The sequence below is a fragment of the Tenrec ecaudatus genome, chromosome 14 (assembly GCF_050624435.1).
Source record: "Tenrec ecaudatus isolate mTenEca1 chromosome 14, mTenEca1.hap1, whole genome shotgun sequence".
NCBI lineage: Eukaryota > Metazoa > Chordata > Mammalia > Afrosoricida > Tenrecidae > Tenrec > Tenrec ecaudatus.
The window spans coordinates 589,152-609,174 of record NC_134543.1 but is presented as its reverse complement, the minus strand read 5'-3'; the positions used below and the strand labels follow the sequence as shown (position 1 = coordinate 609,174).

Genomic DNA, 20,023 nt, shown 5'->3' with positions numbered 1-20,023 from the left:
CTGGTATCTGTGTGGGGGGAGGACTGCAGAGGGAAGGCGGGGTGTCAGGAGCCCGGAAGGGTGGAGAGGAGGAGCAAGCAGAGTACCTTTTAAAGAAAAACCACTGCAGTTTTTCCAGATTTGATGGACACTGCCTCCCTCCCCACCCAGGGCACACACACAGCTTGCCTGGCCACAGGTCCCTCTGTGGAGCCTGTCCTGGAGGGTCTCTGCCACAAGCTTCCTGTGGCAGCCCTGGGCCTCAAGCCATGCTGACCCTGCGAGGGCGGCAGGCTCACTGCTCTCACCTGGGCATAGAACCTGGACACCTCCCAGTAGTGCTGACCATGGCACCTGTGGCTTGGTGTGTTCCACCCACCTGGCACCCCTGAGCCAGCGGCTGGCTCCTGTCCCCGCCCAGGGGTAGCCCTCAGTGGGCAGTGCACCGGAGTGCAAAGCCACACGCCTCCACCAGATGGTGCAAGCGGCATGCCTGCTGAGGTCTTGGAGGACCTGGACCTCCAGGCAGCTGTGACCTTGAGCCTGCCAGAGGCTTGGCGGGGGAGGGGGCACAGCCATGGCCCAACAGGGCTCCAGTGCTCCCCAGTGGTCCTTGGCCGTGCCCCTCAGGAGACAGGTCTGTGGACAAGACCTGGAGGAAACAGTATTCACAGTTGTGGTCTTTATCAGCATGGACTTTGGAGGGGCAGGGTGGGTCCTCTGGAGGTTGGGAGAGTGGCCCAGCCCCCAAACTGCAGCAGTCCTGTCACTTCCGGCAGGCGCAGGACATTCTGGCAGTGGGCAACTTGCCGCCTCCCTCAGGACATGGCTCCCCCAGCCAGGCTCTGGCTGCCCCCAGAAGGCCACTGCCCCTGAGGGCCCCTCCCACCACCATAGAGGCCACTGACCAACGGAGGAGCTGATGGCATCAGGCCCCTGCTCTCCTGAATATGGTGCCCCCAGGCCACTTGGCAGAGGACCCTGAGGGATGTACCACAGGGCAGAGGTGGCTGGGGCTATGCTGCCCCCTGGTTCGTCTTGGCCATTGCACCCCATCCTCAGGAAAGCTGCAGGCATCAATGCTGGCTCCTTCCCAGGCCCCTAGAGCTCTGGGGCGTCTGGTTTCCTCTGAGGGGACCCCCTCTGCCCAGTGTCCCCAGGTCTCTAAGGAGGGCCACTGCCACACTCCTGTCCGCGGGTGGTAGGGAGTAGGCAGAGGAGGCTGCACAAAACCAGATGTCCAGGGAGGGCCAGCAAAGGCAGCCAAGAACCTCATCCTCCGGGGGTGAGGGCCGGCACCTCATCCGCCGGGGGAGCTGGCCCACCAAAGAACGGAAGAACTCCAAGGAACTGACCACTGTCCCGGCGGGCCCCCTAGGAAGTACCACTAGACAGCCCCCAACTTGAAAAGCTGTTTTTATTGAAGAATTTGGAGGAAGAGCTTCATATTATAATAAAAATACTAAAGTTGAATGTTGTAAAAAAACGCCAGGGAGCAACATGGGTGGCCAACTGGGGCATGGAGGGTTAGGCCCCCTTCAGAAGGGTCAGCCTGGGTGGGGTGGGCGCTACGCCCAGTGGAAACAGAAGCCTCTAGGAAGGACAAGTGCTACATGGGGGTCTTGGACAGGTGTAGGAGGGGGCCGTGACAGTAGGACATAATGGGAAGGCGGGCCAGGAGCCATTCCTGTCTCTAAGATTTGGGCCGGCCTCAGCAGCCCAGGAGGCATGGCAGCCCAGGGAACGTGGCCTAAGTGCGGGACAGGGACAAGCCAGACCTGGGACCTGTTCCTGGAGATCTCCCTGTTGGGGCTGGAGCACAACCTGGATGAAATAAATTAAGAAAACCCGCAGGGCCGCAGCTTCCAGACCAGCTCACAGGTAGCTGCGCAAGAGTACACCGTGTGGCGCCGGGTGGGCGGGGTTGGCATGCACCCAGCCCCAGTCCAGGCCATGCTCAGGCTCACGCTCTGGCTCAGGCCGTGCCGCTGGCCGAGTAGGAGAACTGCGGGAAGTGGGGTCGGCGCTCGCTGTCTGCGCACTCCATGCTGTCGTCTGCAGGGCAGAGCTGCTGCGTCAGGGCCCCTGCCTACCTTCTGACCACACAACACCCCCCCACACACACACACACACAGGGTCCCATCTGAAGCCCATAACAAAGACCTTGGTGGCTAAGCGTGGGGTGCTAAGTAGCCAGTCAACAGGGTGCGGCCTCCCTGAAAACAGCAGTGTGGTCTCACTGGGTCACTGTGAGTGAGACTCAGGTCCATGGCCAAGGCAGCTGGGAGGACGCTACACCAGCTGGGGAGGGGGGTACTCCCTCATTGCCCTGGGGAGGGGTAGCACGGGCCTGTTCCCACTGCCACCCCGCCTCACCTTGATCTGGTGGGGTGATGGTGATCATCTGGGCCGTGAACTCCTCATCGAAATACCGGGTGTCTGTCTCCGACGTGACTTGGGGCTTGAAGGGCGGGCTGAGCTGGGAGGGCAGAGGGAAGGAGGGCAGAACTGAGGTGGTCCACTGGGCAGTGCCTCCTACAACCCCAGAGCCAAGCCTTCAGTGGGAGGACAGCTCAGGGTGGGTGCTCCCACTGGACAGTGTCTAGGCAACAGAGTGGAGGAGGGTGTGCTGAGCCATCCTATGGCAGAGCTGGGGGGCAGGGGCGGCTGTACCTCAAGACAGCACTAGAGGGGGCTTTCCTGAGTACTGAATGTTCCCATCAGCCCAGGGCAAGGTGGCTCAGAGCTGGGTTGCAGCAGCCCCTGAAGGTGGCAAGAGGTACTACATCCCAGCTCTGCAAGACCCTCCTCACCCAGGACAATGGGCAAGACTCCCTGGAAGCGGGCAAGAGAAGGGAGCAGACAAGTGCTGGTGGGGTAGTCCCCAGCTATACCTACAACACTCCCCCTCTTCCTGCCAGAATTTGGTCACGGGTCATTTATGCAAACATGCAAGGCTGAGTGGCATCTGCAGGTTCCCCTACCCATACAGACCAGCAAGTGGTCCCAGGTGAATCTGTACCACTCCTGAAGTGGGGAGTGACACACATGCCAAGTCAGGTGGCAAAACTAGGGCAGAGGTCCCACAGCCTACAGAGAGGGTCTTCCAGCACAGGCTCTGCCACTGTGGAGCTGAAGATACCCTAGGCCTGACTGGCTCCCCAGGACACCAGGGAACTGTCCTGTCAAGGCTGAGCCAGGAGGTGTCCTGGGGCCTTCTAAGGACCGGTCCCTACTCATCCATGGATGGTGGAGATGGAGGCTCAGGAGCCAGGCCTCCTCCCTAAAAGTGCCCTCCCACTGGGAGCCTTGCTCCATGGCCCAGCCACTGATCCCTAGAATCCCCCAGCACCAGGGCACCCATCTGAGGGCAGAGAAGTTGACTGAGTCCTGATCCAGGTCCCAGTCCTGCCACGTTCACAGAATCACCTGCCAGAAAAGCCTTGCCCAGCCTGGACACAAGGGATACGATGAAGTGCAGGGTACGTAGAGGAAGCCCGAGCCTAGCCCTACAGGCGGTACCCCCAAAGACAGGCCTCTAGTCAACACCCCAAAACAGACCCTGAGGCGACACCCTGAGACAAACCCGGAGTTGGCACCCAGAGATGCGCCACACGTGACACCCAGCGACTGGCCCTGCAGGTGGCATGCTTTCCAGGGTACCTAGCCAGGCCTCCTGCAAGGCTGTAGCTCCAGCACAGGTGCCCGGCCGAAGGGAGGGGTCTGAGATCAGGGCTGGGGTGAATCAGTCCAATGGGAGGGGGTCTGTGCTCAGTGATGGGGGAGCCTGGCCGATGGGAGGGGTCTGCGCTCAGGGCTGGGGGTGCCCGGCAGGCGCTCCTGTGTGGTGAGGCAGTAAGGTGGGGGTGCAAGTGCAGGCCTGGGTGGCTGGAGCGGGTCTGGTGCTGCTGCTGGGTAAGCTCTGGGCTGCTCCCTGCAAGGTTGGCAGTTCAAACCCACCAGCCTCTCCGTGGGAGAAAAATGAGGTTGCCTGCTCCCACAAAGAGTGGCAGCTTTGGGGAGCCAGTGGAGGGCCGCTGGGAGCCAGACGTGAGTCGCTGGCCATGAGCTGGGTTAGTGCACGGGCGAGTGGGGTGCCTGTGTGTGGGGGGCAGAGAGCACGGTGGTGGCTACGGGCACCTACCTTTTTCTCATACACGTCCTGCCACACGATGTTGGCGAAGAAGCGATGCTGCATGATCTCCTTGGCATCCTCGGCGCCCCCACCGAGCCTAGCGGAAGTGAGGCTGTGGGGACAGGCCCTGCAGGCGCCCCCAACCCCCACTCCCACCCCCTGCACAGCACTGTGGCTGCTCTGAGTTGGGCCATGGGTCTCTCTGGCCCGTGCACACAGGGCCCGGCACTAGCTGGGACCCACCTCTGCTTGGGATCCTTCTTGAGCAGCCCCGAGAGCAAAGACTTGGCCTCGGGCCCGAGCGTGCGCGGGAAGCGGATCTCCTCCATGAGGATGAGCTCAAAGAGCTTCTCATGGTCCTGGTTGTAGAAGGGCAGGCGGCCACACACCATCTCGTACATGACCACGCCCAGCCCCCACCAGTCCACGGCGCGCCCGTAGTCGTTGTCCTCTAGCACCTGTGAGGGGAGGCCGTCAGGGCGCACTGCCCAGCCCCTGGTACGCGCATGTTCCACGGGAAGGGGACAAGGGTGGCAGGGGGGTTGTCGCAGGCACAGGTGCACCATGGGCACTGTGCCCCACCCTCATGTGGGGGCGGGACCTGGGGAGCCCGGCACCCCACACTCTCCCGCGGGGGTGGGGAGGCACCTCGGGGGCCAGGTACTCAGGCGTGCCGCAGAAGGTCTTCATGGTGGCTCCATCCGTGATGCCCTCCTTGCAGAGCCCGAAGTCCGTGATCTTGATGTGCCCGTCCTTGTCCAGCATGAGGTTCTCCAACTGCCGGGACCGTCAGTGAGCACAGGGTTGGCACGCCCCTCTCTGAGCCTGTCCCCGTCTCATGTCTCCTGACCTACCTTGAGGTCCCTTATCTACCTCTCTGTCCCCCTCACCTTGAGATCCCTGTCCACCTGTCCTCTGGCCCCTGCCCACCTTGAGGTCCCTGTAGACCACATTCTTCTCTGAGTGCAGGTAGTCTAGGGCTGAGACGATCTCCGCACCATAGAAGCGGGCCCGGTCCTCAGAGAAGACACGCTCACGAGACAGGTGGAAGAACAGCTGCAGGAGTGGGGGCTCGGGTCAGCCCACCAGGGGACAGGGTGAGGACATCTCCGTCACGGGCATGAACAGGGAGCCAGGTGCGGCAAACCACCCGGGGTATGTGGAAGTGGTCAGAGTGTGCCGGGAGGGCAGGGCTGTGAGGACCCGGGGCAGGTTCCCCAGCATCCCTGACACCGCCTGTAGGTGCCACTCTTGGGGGATAGGGTAGAAGGCTCAAGCTCAGGGCAGGTCAAGCATTCCCATGGGCATAGCACCCTACCTCGCCCCCGTTGGCATACTCCATGACGAAGCAGAGACGGTCATGTGTCTGGAAGGAGTACTTCAGGGCCTGGAAGGACAACAGGGCTGGGACCATGGCCCGGGCAGCACAGAGCCCACACAGCCTCGATGGGGGGACACACACTCCCGGGTGCCAGGGCTTGGACAGGGCTGGGGAGACTGGCTCCCCCAGGGGAAGGAGTGTAGGTGAGATGTGTCCTGCCTTCTCCACCCAGTGGCTCCAGCTGGGGCTTGGTCCCTGAGCACTAAGGGGTTTCCTCAGACACCTCTCAGGGGAGGTCCCTCGGGGATAGGACCCCTGCCCTCCACCCTCCTCCATTCCCAGGCCAGCTCCAGGAACAGGGTCCCTCACCGTCAGGAAGGGGTGCCTGGAGTTCTGAAGGACACGGTTCTCCGTGAGCGTGTGTGCCACCTCGTCCTGCAAGATAGGTGGGACTCGAGCCAGGGCCCCAACCACCCCGTCCCCGGTCCCCCGCCCCAGTGCCGGCACCCTCACCTTGGCCACAATGACCTCCTTTTTCAGGATCTTCATGGCGTAGTACCGGCCGGTGGCCTTCTCCTTCACCAGAATCACCTTCCCAAAGGTGCCTTTGCCCAGGAGCTTCAGGTACTCAAACTCATTCATGGTCTGCAGCAGCAGGGGGACAGGGTCAGGGCAGCCCGTGCCTCAGCCCCATTCCCAAGGATGGGGACAAGGCTATCCTGAGGCCACCAAGCAGGCTGGGGGCCGGGTGATGAGAACAGGGCTCTGGGGAGAACATGGGGCCTACTAATAGGTTTGGGGGCAAGAACCTAGACCCACTTAAGGTCTGCAGTGGATGTTGGCCATGGCCGACAGGGCGGCATCCAGAGCTAGCAGGGCCTCAGGGTGCACTACCTGGGGACCAGGGACACCTTCATCCCCACAGCAGAGGGGACTAACAGGAGCCTGAGGGGACCGACTGGCCAGCCAGCAGGACCAGGGGGCTTACCACACGGTGCTTGGGCTTGGCAAGGGACACCTCCATCTCCTCAGCCCCCGAGGTGTCACTGGGTGAGCCTGACCGGAAATCCATCATCTCCTCCTCCTGCTTCTTGAGCCCATCCGCCACCGTCTGGATGGCCGTGGTCCACTCTTCCCTGAGGGCAGACAGGTGAGCCACAAGATGTCAGGGAGCTCAAGGGCCCTCACCCTGCAGCACACCCCTCCTCACAGCCCCCCTTTCACCGCACCCTCTCCTCCACGCCCCGTTCTCACGGTGCCTGCGCTCAGCCTCCCCCTCAAAGTGTTGTCCTCACGGCCTCCTCCCCCACCTGCCCTCCCACAGCCCCCCAGCAGTCCCCTCCCTCAGCCTTTCCCCTCACAGCCACCCCTAGTTGATCTGCCTTCCTGGTATGCTCCCTCCCAAAGCCTCCTTCCCTCTCAGCCTCCCCCAGGCACCGCCCCCCCATGCTGGGCACCAACCGTTCCTCAGGGGTCTCCACGTGGAAGGTGCGCTCAATGACCGTGGTCCACTGCAGGCAGCGGATGATGAAGGTGTTGGGCCTGGGCCGCTCTGTCTTCATCAGCTGGCATTCTGGGGGGGTGCCACCCAGCTGAGCTCCTGTCCTGACGCCCGCTTCAGGGGCTAGGCCCACCTGCCCCGGGCCCTCACATCCCTGGCTATGCAAATATTGGCCCCTGGGCTGCGGCCACCTGCTTCTGACCTCCTGGCAAGTCCTCTCACACAGAACAAGACTCAATGGGCAGGACAAGAATGCTTCTGATGGAAGGTGCCAGAAACACCCCCATGCCCAGCCCTGCGCCCGCTTCCCACTCTCCACTTCCCGCAGCCTCGAGTGAGGTTAGACTTTTCAAGGAAGGGACCAGGCCCCGGCCCTCCAGTCCCACAGCCATTAGGGTAGACCTGGCCTGAATGTGCCCCAGCTGTCCCCCTCAACCAGAGCGCCCCAGGCATGGGGCTACTCACGAGCCACGGAGAAGTTGTTGAGGGGGGCCTCCCGCTGGTCCACGTCCTGCGGTCGCTCCTTGTAGCCAATGAACGTGCCGTCATTCTTGAGCAGGAAGTACCGAGGCCGCCACGTCTTGATGTATTCTCCTGGGGCGACGTGGGCATTTGAGGGGGAGCCCACACAGGCATGTCCCTCCCACGGGCCTGGCCACCACCGATAGCCACTAGCAGAAATGCCCAAAACCCAAGCCCACGGAACTACAGGACCACCGCATCCCCGTGGAAGGGCACAGGTGGTCTACTGGCCCTGTGCTGGGAGGCCCCAAAGCCAGGCCCCCTCTAGGAGAAAAGAGGGCGGGGCCAGCCTCGGCTATGGACCCGGTGCCACCTTGAGGAGGGTCGGGGCTCACCCAGTGAACAGATGGATGCGGGGACGTGACCGTGCTGGACACCGGGGTGCAGCCTGCATTGTGTGCGAGCCCTGAGCCCCGCCCTCATCCCACCTGGGAAGCTAGGTGGGGAGAGGGGCGGGCGAGGGCCAAGGGCCAGTGGCCACCCCGCTCGGCAGCCTGGGGGCTTCGAGGCCCACCCCCAGACTCCCGGGCTCTGAGGGAAAGTTTCCCAGGAGGTCTGCAACCTCAGCGCAAACAGCGCCCACGCTCCAGGATGCGAGCAGCTGTCCTCGGTGGTGTTCCCGCCACCGTCATTTTTCATACTCTGACACCGGAAGAAACGTCCCATTTACATTTTGCCGAGCTAGGAGTTTGAGCAACAGGGAGCCTGTCATTAGGAGGCAGCTCCATGTGTGAGAAGGGTGAGGGGCCCGGCGGGCAGCAGCCCACCCCCAGCCCTCCCTAATGCAGAGGGCACACCAGGTCCACAGGGTGAATCAGGGAACCTGTCAGTAGAAAGCAGCTCCATCGGGGCCACTGGGCAAGGGGGTAGGAAGGGTGAGGGTCAATGCAGAGAGGACATACCAGGTCCACAGGGTAGACCAGGGAACAAGGGTAGCTGCCCCCCTCCACACTCAGGATCTCTGCACCAACCCTCCCAGGCTGTGGAGAGGGGAGCAGGCAGGAGCCCTCCCCTCTAGGCTCCACCCCCACCAAACCCAGAGCCTGTGGGGCCGGGAACCCACCAGGCTGGATATGTGACTGAAGCCGCTTGACTCGGGACCACCATCAAAAGCCCCCAGCCCAGCCCCCTGACGGCTTGCTCCACAGGGTGCCCGGGGGTGGGCTCAGCCATAAGGGCAGCGGGGGCACTGACACAGAGCGTGCTGCCTTCAGGGACCCCTATCCTCTTCTCTATGGTCACCAACCACAAGGCGTACAGACATCAAGGCCCGTGGATGCCACAGCTGCAGGCAGGGGCCCTCAGCCCCCCACAGCTGCCCACTTGGTCACAGGCCACCCCACAGTTGCCCCCTTGACCCCAACCCCGCCATAGCTGCCTCCATCAACCGCATGCCCCCCACCCCGCAGCCGTGGCTCTGGGTGGGAGTGAGCTGAACGCTCTGTTGGGGGGTGCCCCCTGCTGCCGCCCACCACCCCACACTCCCACCCGCTTGGCACCAGTCTGGAGCTGTCCGCCTGATGGAGTACCCCCCCTGCCACCAGCTGCCGCTCCCCGGGATGCTAAGTGCGTGCAGGCAATGAGCTGCCGCCACACCAGAGATCCATCTTGGTTCACCAACTGCTGCACCCACAGAGCCCACACATGGCACGCCCACCCGGGGTCGTACCCACCATGCCTGAGACGCACACCCTGGCCAGCTCCCCCCACTGCCCTGAAGTCACCTCCACCTGCTGCACCCTCACAAACTCTACCCTGGGGGGCAAAGGGTTGTCCAGGGTCAGGACCTCCTCTCCCAATGGCCCCCAGGCCCCTGGACCTGAGATATGGAAGCAGGGTCAAGTCCACATTGCCACACGGGACAGACCCACATACCGGGTCGGGGATCAGATGCACGTGTCCCCAAGCCTTCTGCCTCCAGCTGCAGAAGCCCTGTCAGGCAGCTGGCCTGGCCTGCCACTCAGTGCCCACCTGTGATGTGACCTCATGCTCACGTCCACACAGAGAGAGCTGGACACCCAGGCTGCCCTCCCCTACTGTCAGGCCCTGGCCCTGCTGTGCCCCTGGGACAGGGGGCAGGGGGCAGGCATATATCACTGGCTCTCTGGGCCACACGAGCTGGGAGCAAACCCCCATAGGCAACAGGGGCTGTGCTGGAAACTGAAGCTCCAACCTGCCATCCCCAACAGGCCCTGGTGGCCCTCCTGTCCTCAGTCCCTGGAGGGTCCCTAGCCTAGTGTAGAGCACAGGGTCAGAGTCTAGCTATGGGGTACTGGGGTGCTGGGAGTGGAACAGTCACCTTCCCTGCTGGCCACACGGCCACCATCACCAAAGTCTGCTGATTGTGGCTCCCCTTGACTTGGGCAGAAGGCCAAGGAGGAGCCAGCGTCTAACCTGGGCCAGTGGCCACCGAGCCGGACACCCTGGGGCACTCTGTCCCCATGTCACCACATGCAGCCATGTCCCCCAGCAAGACTCCAGCCCACTGCCGGGACAGTGTGGTGGCCAATGGTCCAGGGGTCAGTGTCCATCAGTGAGTGGACAGAAGAGCTAGGGGCTGCACAAGGCTCCAGGTAGGGAGGCAGGACCCTGTGCCTGACGGGAGGGCCTGGCTGTGGAAGCACCCCGAGGAGGTCTGAGGCATAAACAGCTGAGGTGAGGGTGGCAACCTGCCCCCAGGGCCCACTATGGGAGGGCCTCCACCCAGCAGCCTGTCCGCAGAGACTGGGTTCAGAGTGGCACAGCCGGGCTGCGGTGAAACTGCTGGATAAACACTTTGCCGCAGTGGCAGCGGCAGCGGCGGCGGCTGGCATGGTGCCAGGCGCGGCGAGCTGTTTCTCCACAGCAAGATGAGCGCAGCAGGCCCGGGGCGCAGGCGCCAGCTGCCGGCGGCCACACGAGCTCCCTATCGTACCCACATCCATCGTGTCGACAGCTGCCCACCGCGCTCATCCTCCCAGCCCCTAAGCCACAGCCCTGCTGCTGACAGGCCCTCGGCGCCGGCCAGGACACAGCCTCGGTCACGCTGCCCGCCATGGCCACCTCCAGGATGGTCCACATCGGAGCACAGGCCCTCGTTTCCCAGCAGGGAGGGCGTCCTGGAAGCCTGGACCTGAGGGCTGGGGGCACTGCTCTGTGGGCAGACACGCCAATAGCTCGCACCTTCCTTAGGGGCTGCCTGGCCAAGTGGGTGATATGGGGTCAGGCAGGAGTGGCCCCCCTCGGAGGGCAGGGGGCCCTGAAGGTCAAGGGCAGGCAAGGTCCAGGCTCTGCCCCAGCTCAGCACTGTCCTTGGCACTGCTGTCGCATGTCCACTTGGACCCAGAAGAGGGCACACAGGCATCCCCAAGGAGCTGCCTTCCCTCCCCTGGGCCGTGGCCCCAGCCCAGCCCTAGCGACTTCAGCTGCAGGCCACCTCTACCAGAGGCCATCACACCTGGCCCCTCTGCTCACTCGTGACCCCTACCCGACCCTGCCTTCCCCCGATCCCTGAATCACCCCACTAACTCAGAAGCCGCCTTCCCGCTGCCCCTGCCCACCAAGGTCACATCCTCATGAAGGGCAGTGTCCCCATCCCCGGCCTGCAGGGTCCTCCGGTCCCCACACACATGTCCTCCATCTGGTGTGTCTGGGCACACCAGTCTATGATAGCAGGGGGGCATGGGCAGGGGAGGAGCTGCTCTACAGACTAGGTGGGGGCAATGAGAGCCCCCACCGAGAGGCCCTGTACACACCTGAGATGAATCCTATGCCCAAGGGCCCTGTCTGGGTCACAGTTCCCTCTACCAGGACGGGCGGGAGGGCGGTAGGGTGAAATGGGGAGGGCTGGCCACACCTCCTGCCCACAGCCAAGACGCCACAGACCAAACCAAGAGGTAGCCCCACTGCAGACCCCAGCGAGGGAAGACCACCAGCTCCACCCAGTTTGGACCATGGCTGGTGCCCTGCAAGCCAGCAGGGTCATGGGGCCTGAGTCTCCCCTCCCTCTACAACCCACAGGCTCGAAGGAGGCCTTGCAGCAGGGAGGATGGCGTGTCCCGGACGGAGCCCCCTTCACAGGCCACGGTGCTGCACATGGTGGTTCCTAGCAAACTTGGAGAGGGGAGGGCGAGGGCCCAGGCTCTGCTGTAACCTGGCATACCTCCCTGTGGCCTCTTATCCACCAGCTGGGTGGCTGACAGTGTGTCCACCCTGTGCTACTGTCCACAGTCCTGAGGGTAGGGCTGTAGGTCCAGCTTCAGAGGGTAATGGCCACCACGTCCCCAGCCAGCTCAGCCCTCAGGGCCCTGCTCACTCAGCCACAGCTTGTGATGGGAGGTGTGCTGCCAGTGCAGGGTGGGCCTTCCCAGCCCACCAACCCTTCTTTCTCCACCTGCCCCAGGCCACTCAGGCTGCCCACCTGGCCTGGGCTTCACAACCATCCACTCAGGGCTGCCCACCAGACCTAGCCATTCACAGAGGTCCACCCAACACCAGGCCGCCCAGCCGCCTCCTTCCTTGAGACCTGCACTAGAGCCCAGTCCTTCCCAGAGTATGCTGCTCCAGGGAGAAGGGGAGCTGAGGGCTCCATCCCCACCCCAAGAGGGCAGAGAACCAAGTGTGGCCCCCACCCCCAGGTCAGGGGTTAGCGCTTCCTCTTTCATTCTTGGTTATGAAGGGAGAGTCCACCCTGCCAACAAGACCACAGGCCAGTTCCACCCCCACATGAGGGGCACTGTCTACACACGAGAGGACTTGTGTACATGTGGGGGACCCATGCACACGTGTGGGGAGACCTGTGTACGTGTGGTGGACCCTTCTATAGGGGGCACACATATATGTAGGAGGAACCCTGCGGGTGTGGGGGCGCATGTATACACGTAGAGAATCCACATACACTCTGGGAGCCTTGTACTTGTGGAGGGACCTATGTCCACACGCAGAGTACCCCCACACACTGGGGCTTTATACATGTGGGGGGACTGTGGACACATAAGGGGACCCTGTGGACATTATGTGGAGGAACCTCTGTATGGGGAGGGGCACATGTGAGCAGCCCATGGATGTGAGGGAAACATGGACATCAGGGGACCACATACAGCTTCTCCTGGGGCAGCCTGAAATTTAACAGTAAACCCAGACTGTACGTGCAAAGGGACCCACGTACACACGTGGGGGAGTTCACTGAGGGCTGGCTCAGGTCCTGGCCCGCAAACTGTGCACACCCCTCTGCCGGCATCAGCACGGACTCAGAAGCTTCTAGAATGGCTCATGGGGCAGGAAGCAGCAGGAGGGCACCCCACTCTGCTCAGCCCTGGCAGGCACAGGGGGGCAAAGACCCACCCTGGGGCACAGTGACCGGTTCCCTCCAGGTGGTGACACCAGGCATTTAGTCTGCACAAAGCATTGTAGGACCCCAACTCTGCCTACTTGCCCACAAAAGAAAGCAGGCCTAACCTGTATCACCCAATTCTTCAGTCCACTCACTATCCCCTGTTGGCAACAACTACACCTCACCAGGTCACCCACGTCCCCTGTTGTGCCCCAGATCAGCACACAGGTTTCTGGCACCTGTGGGCCAGGTGAGCCAACAGACAGAGTGAGGGATGTGGAGAAGGAAGTGATCAGGTGATCTGGGGGCCCAGGTGGGTGACGGGGTGCGGGGCACTGGCCTGGCCTTGTTCAGTGTTGCCCTCTCCCCTGACCCAGCTCGGACGCAGGGCACCTGTCCAGGCTACCCCCTAACAGCCTCATGTCTGTCTGCACTCTGAGGGGCCGAGGAGACCCTGTAGAGGTAGGAACAGGGCTTAACTAGAGCTCTCTGGACACTGTGGGCAGGGCAAGCACCAGCTGCAGCACCACCACCCCAGAGGGTACACTCCTGCCGAGCCAGCCGGGGCTAAGCCTCCGGGCAGCAGAGCCCGTTGTCCCTGGGGACGCACAAGATCTAACAGTCAGTCAACAAAGGCACCAAAGACCAAGAGCTGCAGGCCCTGGCAGCACGCTGGCCGGTGGTATGGAGTCCCCCCGCTGGCCAGGATCGTAGGTGCAGGAGGAAGCAGGCGCAAGGCACCCTGGTATGCAGCTCTGCAGCCACCTCACCTCGGCCTGAGAGCCTGGTGAGGTCTCCCTGCAGTGGCCCCTGCACCTGCTCATGCCACCCTTGGCCTCTCACACCATCTCAGCCAACCCAGCACCCACAGCTCCTCTGGCCAGTTCTGCTGAGGAACTCCTATGCATCCCACAAAACCCTGTGTCTCCCGACACCTGCTTCTCCATCTGTGTCTTGGGGGGTTGTCTCTTGCAGAGCACTTGGAGGAAGTGGAGAGGAGGGGGATCCTTCAGGACACCAGGACACTGGACCCCAACCTGGATGGACAGACTAGCCAGTCCACACTGCTGTCACCTACCCTTCCAATGAGAAGTGGGGAGGACAAGTCTAGACTCCAGCTCCCTGCCAAGTCCCTGACCTGTGCCTCAGGTCCACTTGGAAAAGCAGAGAAAAGGGGGGAGAGGAACACAAGGTTCGGCCAGTGGTCAATTCCAGCATCTTCCCCCAGGCCCAGAGCAATGGCTGAGTTGAGCCAGGCAACCCTGCCCTCAGGAGCCCTGGGCAGTGCCCTGGGAAGCTGCCTGCTGGCCTTAGAACACCCGAGTCCTCACTGCATTCCAGGAACGACGGGAGGAAGCTGGCAGGCTCTCCTACCCTGTGCCTCAGCCAGGCGGCCACTCAGTGGCTGGCCTGCCCAGCCACACAGCCCCCAAAGGGGGTCCCTGGGGCTCCCATCAGGCCTGGCTGGGGCAGCACACCTGGGCCCCCAGGTGTCCCCTGCCACCCTGGCGGGCTCCCTCCTAGCACACTAACCTCGCTTGTGCAACCAGCCCTCCTTCACAATGGTCACGTCGTTCATGGTGCTGGGCTCTGCTGGGCTGTCCCTCTGCTCCAGGTCCTAGGGCAGGGTCTCCCGACCCGGCTGCTGTCCACAGCCACTGCGAGAAGCAAGGGGCGTCTGTGAGACCCAGTCCAGATGGCCCTCCCACCATCCCTGTGAGCTGGCGACCAGCTTACGTCTTGCCCGCCCACCAGCGGGCACCACCCTTCATGTTGCTGAGACGTCCCGCCACCCCCTTCCCCATCTCTCCCTCAAAGGTGCAGACTTACTGGGCTCCCTGACCCTCCCACCTGGCTGAGCCCCTTCTTCAAGGTGGCCCTTTGGATGGCCCACCCATCACCCCACAACCCCCTGACTGGGTCCTAAGTCCCCCGGCCTGTGGGGTTTCTGCTGCAGGCCGGGAGCAGGACACTGCACCCCTCCTCTGGGCCCATGTCGCAGGGGAAGAGGTCTAAGGCAAGGAGAGCCAGACCAGGCGTGCAGGCTGCAGGCAGGAAGACACACGCCAAGAGCCTCCACAAGGCTCAGACAGCCTGCCCTCATAGAAGTCCCCAGCCCTCCAATGCCACAGCTCCTGCCAGCCTGAATTCAGGGCATTCATTCGCCCTGCAGGCACTATAGGCAGCTCTGCGGCAGCCATGCCCAGGGCTGGGGTTGGGGACAAAGAGTGGCTCAGACAGGTCCCCTCGGCGAGGGACACCCAGGCCACAGTGGTGGCTGAGCCATAGTCACAAATGGGCAGCTCCCCACCCCCTCTGGACTTCACTTGAGAAGACACTTTGGCAGCTGACCCTACATGCCTCCCCCTCCTGAGAGGAACTCCTAGGCATCCATCAATACCCAAATCCCATGCCACCCGCTCTGGGGATCACAGGGGCGGCCACGATGAGCAGTCATCTGCGTCCTGCCCCATGGGACACCCCCCCACGGGGCAGGACCTCTACACACTGACCCCAAATTGGCGGCCTGCCACCCCACAACACGGGCTGGGCCCGACCAGCCTCAGCTCCAGAGAGCCCCTAGCCTGCGATAACTGCACCGGCTACCCCCCCACCACCACCCAGCAGGCCTCGGGCAGGGGCTCCCAGGCGCTGGAGTGGGCGCGGCCTCAGCCCCGGGGACGGTGCATAGGAAGACCGGGTGCCCAGCGCGGATCCATGGGTGCGCGCAGAGTGGTGCGTGGCGAAGAAAGCGGGTGGTGCCCCCCCACCCCCAACCCACGTGCTGTCCAAGGCGCGTGTTGCTGCAACTGCCGCTGTTGAAGTTACAACTTTGAAAACACCCTGAGCTCGGAAGGAGCCCCGGGCTGCCGGACTTCTGGGTTTGGACTGCATACCGGGCGGGGAACCGAGCCCCCACGCAGCCCCCGCCCTCACGCGGCCCGGGGGCTCGGGTCTCCTGGCAGCTCGAGCAGGGCTGGGGTTCCTGCAGTGACCGAGGGTCCCCGAGGCCGCGCTGGGGGCACCCCACCCCCGCCCCCAGGACAGGAAGCCGGTCCGAGGCCTGCGAGCAAGGCCGGGCCCAGAAGAGGTTAGGCGCCTTTGTGGGCACGCCTCGGTAGCCGGCCGCCGCCACCAACTTTTGTCTCCAGGAAACCAGCGCTGCTGCCCGCGCCCCCCGCCCCCCAATCGCGGCCCCCTCCCTTCCTCCTCCCGCCGGCCAAGGTCATGCGGGCGGCCCGGCCCGCGCCCCGGCCGGCGTGGGCGCCTCCCCGCCTCCCCGCCCGCCCGCCGCGCGGCCCGGCCACTTCCTGCTCCGCGCGGCCCGGCCCGGCCCGGCGAACAAAGCCGGCGCGGCCGCACCCGCCGCCGCGGACTCACCGGGCCTGCGTCCGGCGCCAGCGAGCGGGGCCTAGCCGGGCCGCGGCCTCTGGTGCCCGCCGCTCCGCATCCCCGGCCCGGCGCGGCCCGGCGCGGGGCGGGGCGGGTCCGGGCTGGCCGCGGGCGGGCGCGCGGGGCGCGGGGCGCGGGGCTGGCGGCTGGCGCGCGGGGCGGCGCCGCGCTCGGGGCTCCGGCGGCTCGGGCTCGGGCTGTGCGCTGGGCCGGCCGCCCGCCGCGCTCGGTCCTACCGCCGCCGCCGCCCGCCCGGCCGGCCCGCCCTCTCCCCGCCCCGCGCCGCCCGCCCACATCCGCCTCCGCCGCCCCCGCCGCGCCCGCGCAGCGCCGGCCCCTCGCCGGGCCGCGCGCCTCAGTTTCCCCGTCTGCGCCGCGCACTCGCGCCACGGGGACGGGTCTTGGGGCGCTGCCCCGCCTCAGGGTGGGGGTAACGGCCGCGCCGGGGGCCCAGGAAGTCCTGGTTGAGGCCGGCCTCACCCTGGCCTGCTGGAGGCCGGGGCGGTGCAGGCGCTGTGGGCCTGACTGGTGGTCTGGCCTGCGAGGTCCGCACCCGCGCTTCCAGCGGACCCCTGCGGGAAGACACGGAAGCCGGCCGCTCCGAAAGGGGGGTGACCGACAGGCCAAAGGGAGGGCACCCACCGCACGGCCCTGCCCCGTACCTGGGCTTCACTTCTAACGACTTCTTCTTCGTGCGCTGCACTCTCAGCGGGGTCACACAGCGTCCTGGGGCCGAACCCCTTCCCTGCAGGCCGGCCACGGGGTCATGGGCCCCATAGAGTGCTGGCCGTTCCAACAAGTGACCCCTCCAGCTGATGAGGGCCGGTGGTATTTGGGTGGAGGGCCACTTGGGTGTTTCCCTCCCCACGGGCAGAGTTCTGCCTGAGCTGGGGGAGGCACGACACTGTTTGGCCAGAGGCAGGGTGCAGGCAGATAGGGACTGGTCCTGCCCCTCAGATCTGGCCAAAGGTAGGACCCCCTCGGAGAAGGGCAGGGAGCTTCCAGTCCCTGACTGTCCCCCACCAGCAATGCTGGCCCAGCTCACACCGTGTAACGCCCCCCTCCCCAGAGGTGTCAAGTCCCAAGTTACATGGCCTGGGCCAGATGCTGACCAGTGCTACCCACCCCCAACTAGGGCAGCCACCAGCTGTCCACTGCTCACCCAGTAAACCCGTCCCCTACTCCCTGGGTGCTCGGTCCCACCTGGACATTGCTCCCCACCCCAGCAGGACGCCCCCTACCTCCTTCTGTGACCAGCAGGTGGAGGAAGGGACCCCATGGGGGAGAGGGCGCCCTCTTGTGGAAGATGTGCGATTCCTCAGGCGACATAACCACAGGCCATGGGGGAACAGCTACATCATTGGGGTCCCCAGAAGTCACTCACCACTCCAGCCCTGAGTTTTTTCCTCACCATGCCCCCTGGGAGCTCCAACCCCTGCTGGAAGCATTGCCCAATCCGGGGCAGGGCACCTGACCTTGCCTTCCCCACCATTCTGCTCAGCAAGAAAGCAGGTCAGTCCCACCTACCCCAACCTCCCCCAGGGAAGGACAGTCTCCTTTCCCACTTCAACATAAAGACCCAGCTCCACGTGTCCCCTCCCCTAGCCCCCCCCCCTCCTGGTATTACAAGACTAATGAATTTCAACAAAGCTCTTTGGGAATGGCCCACCACCAGCCCCCTCCCAGAGCCAGGCCTATGCCCAGTCACCTCTGCAGCTGCTGGCTGTCAGGGGACCAGCACAGGGCAGGCGGCCGGGCTGCTGCAGGCTCCATGGCAGCTGTAGGGCAGGGCCTCTGGGCAGCCCCCAGGCCAGATGGCAGTCTGCCGCCCCAGCCACCCACCAACCGCTGACCAGCTCACAAGGGCCTCCTGTCATGCCTGGCCCTCACCAGCTGGGGAGAGGATCTGAGGCCCAAGGCCATCAGGCTGCTGATGCCCACAGACGCCATGGTAGTGGCCTCAATGCCTCAGACAGCCCCTCCCATTGCCCCAGCCATGGGTTCTGACAGGCATCGTCCCCACCAGCCTTGGGCCCCTGCACCCCACACCCTGTCAGGGGTCCAAGGAGCTTCTTGTCTGGCTCTGCTGACCCCTCCCCACTGACAGACCCGGGAGATGCAGCATGGGGAAGCTGAGTCAGCAGGCAGGTCAGTGTGGCCAGGAGTGACCACCATGCTCTCCCTTGTCCCATGAGAGACTGGACAGTGAACTGTCACTTTCTTTGAGGGGTGGGCAGAGACAGGGAAGTGCCAGCCCTGGGGAGGGCAAGTTCACCCACAGGAGGTGACATGGGCACAGACCCATGAGGAGTAGTCAGGAAGGGCTACCTGGGGGAGAGCTGCTGGATTATCCTGCACCTGCATGCCCACGGTGAATGCACAGAGCTCCCGGGGACACAGTTCCCTTGGCCAGGTCTAAGAGGAGGGCCTTGATCCTAGGCTGGGAGCAGGTGGCCCGGCACAGCCCACTCCTGGCTTTGGATTCAGTAGTAGGGCGGGGGCTGTGGTGGGGGAGGGCACTTAAATGGTTGAAGAATGCTATGTCTCCATTACAGCTGTAAGGAGGTGCCCTACACACACACACACCGTCGATGGACAATGGGGCCAGGGTGCTTCTGCCCCTCTGCTGTTCCCCACTGTCTCGCCTAGGAATGCCAGGGATGGATGGGCACTGCAGCTGCAGGACCTCACGGTCTGGGGAGTCTGTGCATCTGTCAGTTCCTCTGGCCCAGGCTCCAGGTTCCAATCCGACTCTCAGGGCCTGACCCCTGTGTTTGTCATGCACAGGCTCCTGGCCGCATTCTTCCAGCCTGCACCCTGCAATGATGCCCTTCCCCCCGCCCCCCATGACCTCCGGGGCCCCTAGGAGGGCAGGAAGACACATAGGACCTGGTGGCCCTGACTCTCACCCCAAAGGGAATCAGAGCATTCGCTGGACAGGGGTAGTAGGAACAGGTGGGGTAGCCAGGACCTCCACACAGGCTCCGTCCAGCGCAGCCCTGGTTAGCCCTGGCCAGCAGCACCTAACACCTCCGAACCCCCACTAGCGCCCTCTTCTTTGGGGTCTCCTCCTTTGGGGTCCTGGCTTTCCTGCCTGCGCTAAGGTCCCAGGGCAGGAGGGTTCCCCCCTCTCCCCCGTCCACTGGGAGGGCTCCTGACCCTGATTCTGGACATCAATGTGGCCAGGCACACGCTGAGCCCTGTGGGCAAGGCGGGGTGGGGTTTTCTACTTTGGGCCAAAGCTTAGCGAATCGTGACTGTGCCAGCGAGGGTCCCGACTGAGTTCGCTTAAATTCACAAGGAAGTATCCCACGAAGAGTGTTGCCGCTGTGTCACAGCTCACGGGCCCTGACCAGAACGCGCCCCCTCTCCATCCCAGGGCGTTCTGCCAGCGGGCTGGGCTTCTGGTCAAGTCCTCCGGTGACTGCCCCAGCGCGGACTGGAGAAGAGGGTGATCCCTCGGCGGCCCGGCTTTCAAGCATGGCCACAGGACCCCCACTCTCCTCCCCACCGCGCGCCGCCCCCGCCACGCCGAGGGGCGGGCAGGGCAACCGCGGCGAGTGACCTCAGCGCTTTCACCGCTCTGGGAAGTGGCCAGGCCCGCCCCTCCGCACACACACGACCCCCCTGCCCGAGGCCGCTCCCTCTGGGGCGGGGCGAGAGCGGGCGGACGCGCCCCGCGCCGGCTACCGCGCCCCGGGACCCCGCGGGAGGGAGGCGCATCGGCTCCGCCCGCCCGACCGCGCTGCCTTAAATGGGGCGGTGGCGGCGGCGGCGGCGGCGGCGGCGGCGCTCCGCGGAGGCGGCGGCTCTCGGCCGGGTCGGTGCCGCCGGGGGGCAGACGGGCATGCGAGCCACGGC

At 64.3% G+C, this 20,023-nt stretch overlaps 1 protein-coding gene across 1 annotated transcript; it reads right to left on the bottom strand.

Annotated features, from left to right (window-relative positions):
• Positions 1-1,379: 1,379 nt before the first annotated feature.
• Positions 1,380-16,301, bottom strand: AKT1 (AKT serine/threonine kinase 1). Its single transcript, XM_075530625.1, has 14 exons — positions 16,151-16,301; positions 14,303-14,427; positions 7,402-7,530; positions 6,897-7,008; positions 6,424-6,571; positions 5,949-6,080; positions 5,805-5,870; positions 5,433-5,501; positions 5,045-5,170; positions 4,763-4,891; positions 4,358-4,572; positions 4,124-4,211; positions 2,356-2,458; positions 1,380-2,034 (listed from the first exon to the last, which is right to left on the bottom strand). The coding sequence occupies exons 2-14, from the start codon at positions 14,346-14,348 to the stop codon at positions 1,955-1,957; spliced, it is 1,443 nt and encodes a 480-aa protein (XP_075386740.1). The 5' UTR covers positions 14,349-14,427; positions 16,151-16,301; the 3' UTR covers positions 1,380-1,954.
• Between the last annotated feature and the right edge of the window lie 3,722 nt (positions 16,302-20,023).

Bases quoted from the DNA above. Each gene is read 5' to 3' on its own strand.
- AKT1 (XM_075530625.1), bottom strand. From the start codon at position 14,348: ATGAACGACGTGACCATTGTGAAGGAGGGCTGGTTGCACAAGCGAG. The intron at 7,531-14,302 runs GTTAGTGTGCTA...ACGTCGCCCCAG, and splicing joins GGGCTGGTTGCACAAGCGAG to GAGAATACATCAAGACGTGG. The intron at 6,572-6,896 runs GTTGGTGCCCAG...GTCTGCCCTCAG, and splicing joins GTGGAGACCCCTGAGGAACG to GGAAGAGTGGACCACGGCCA.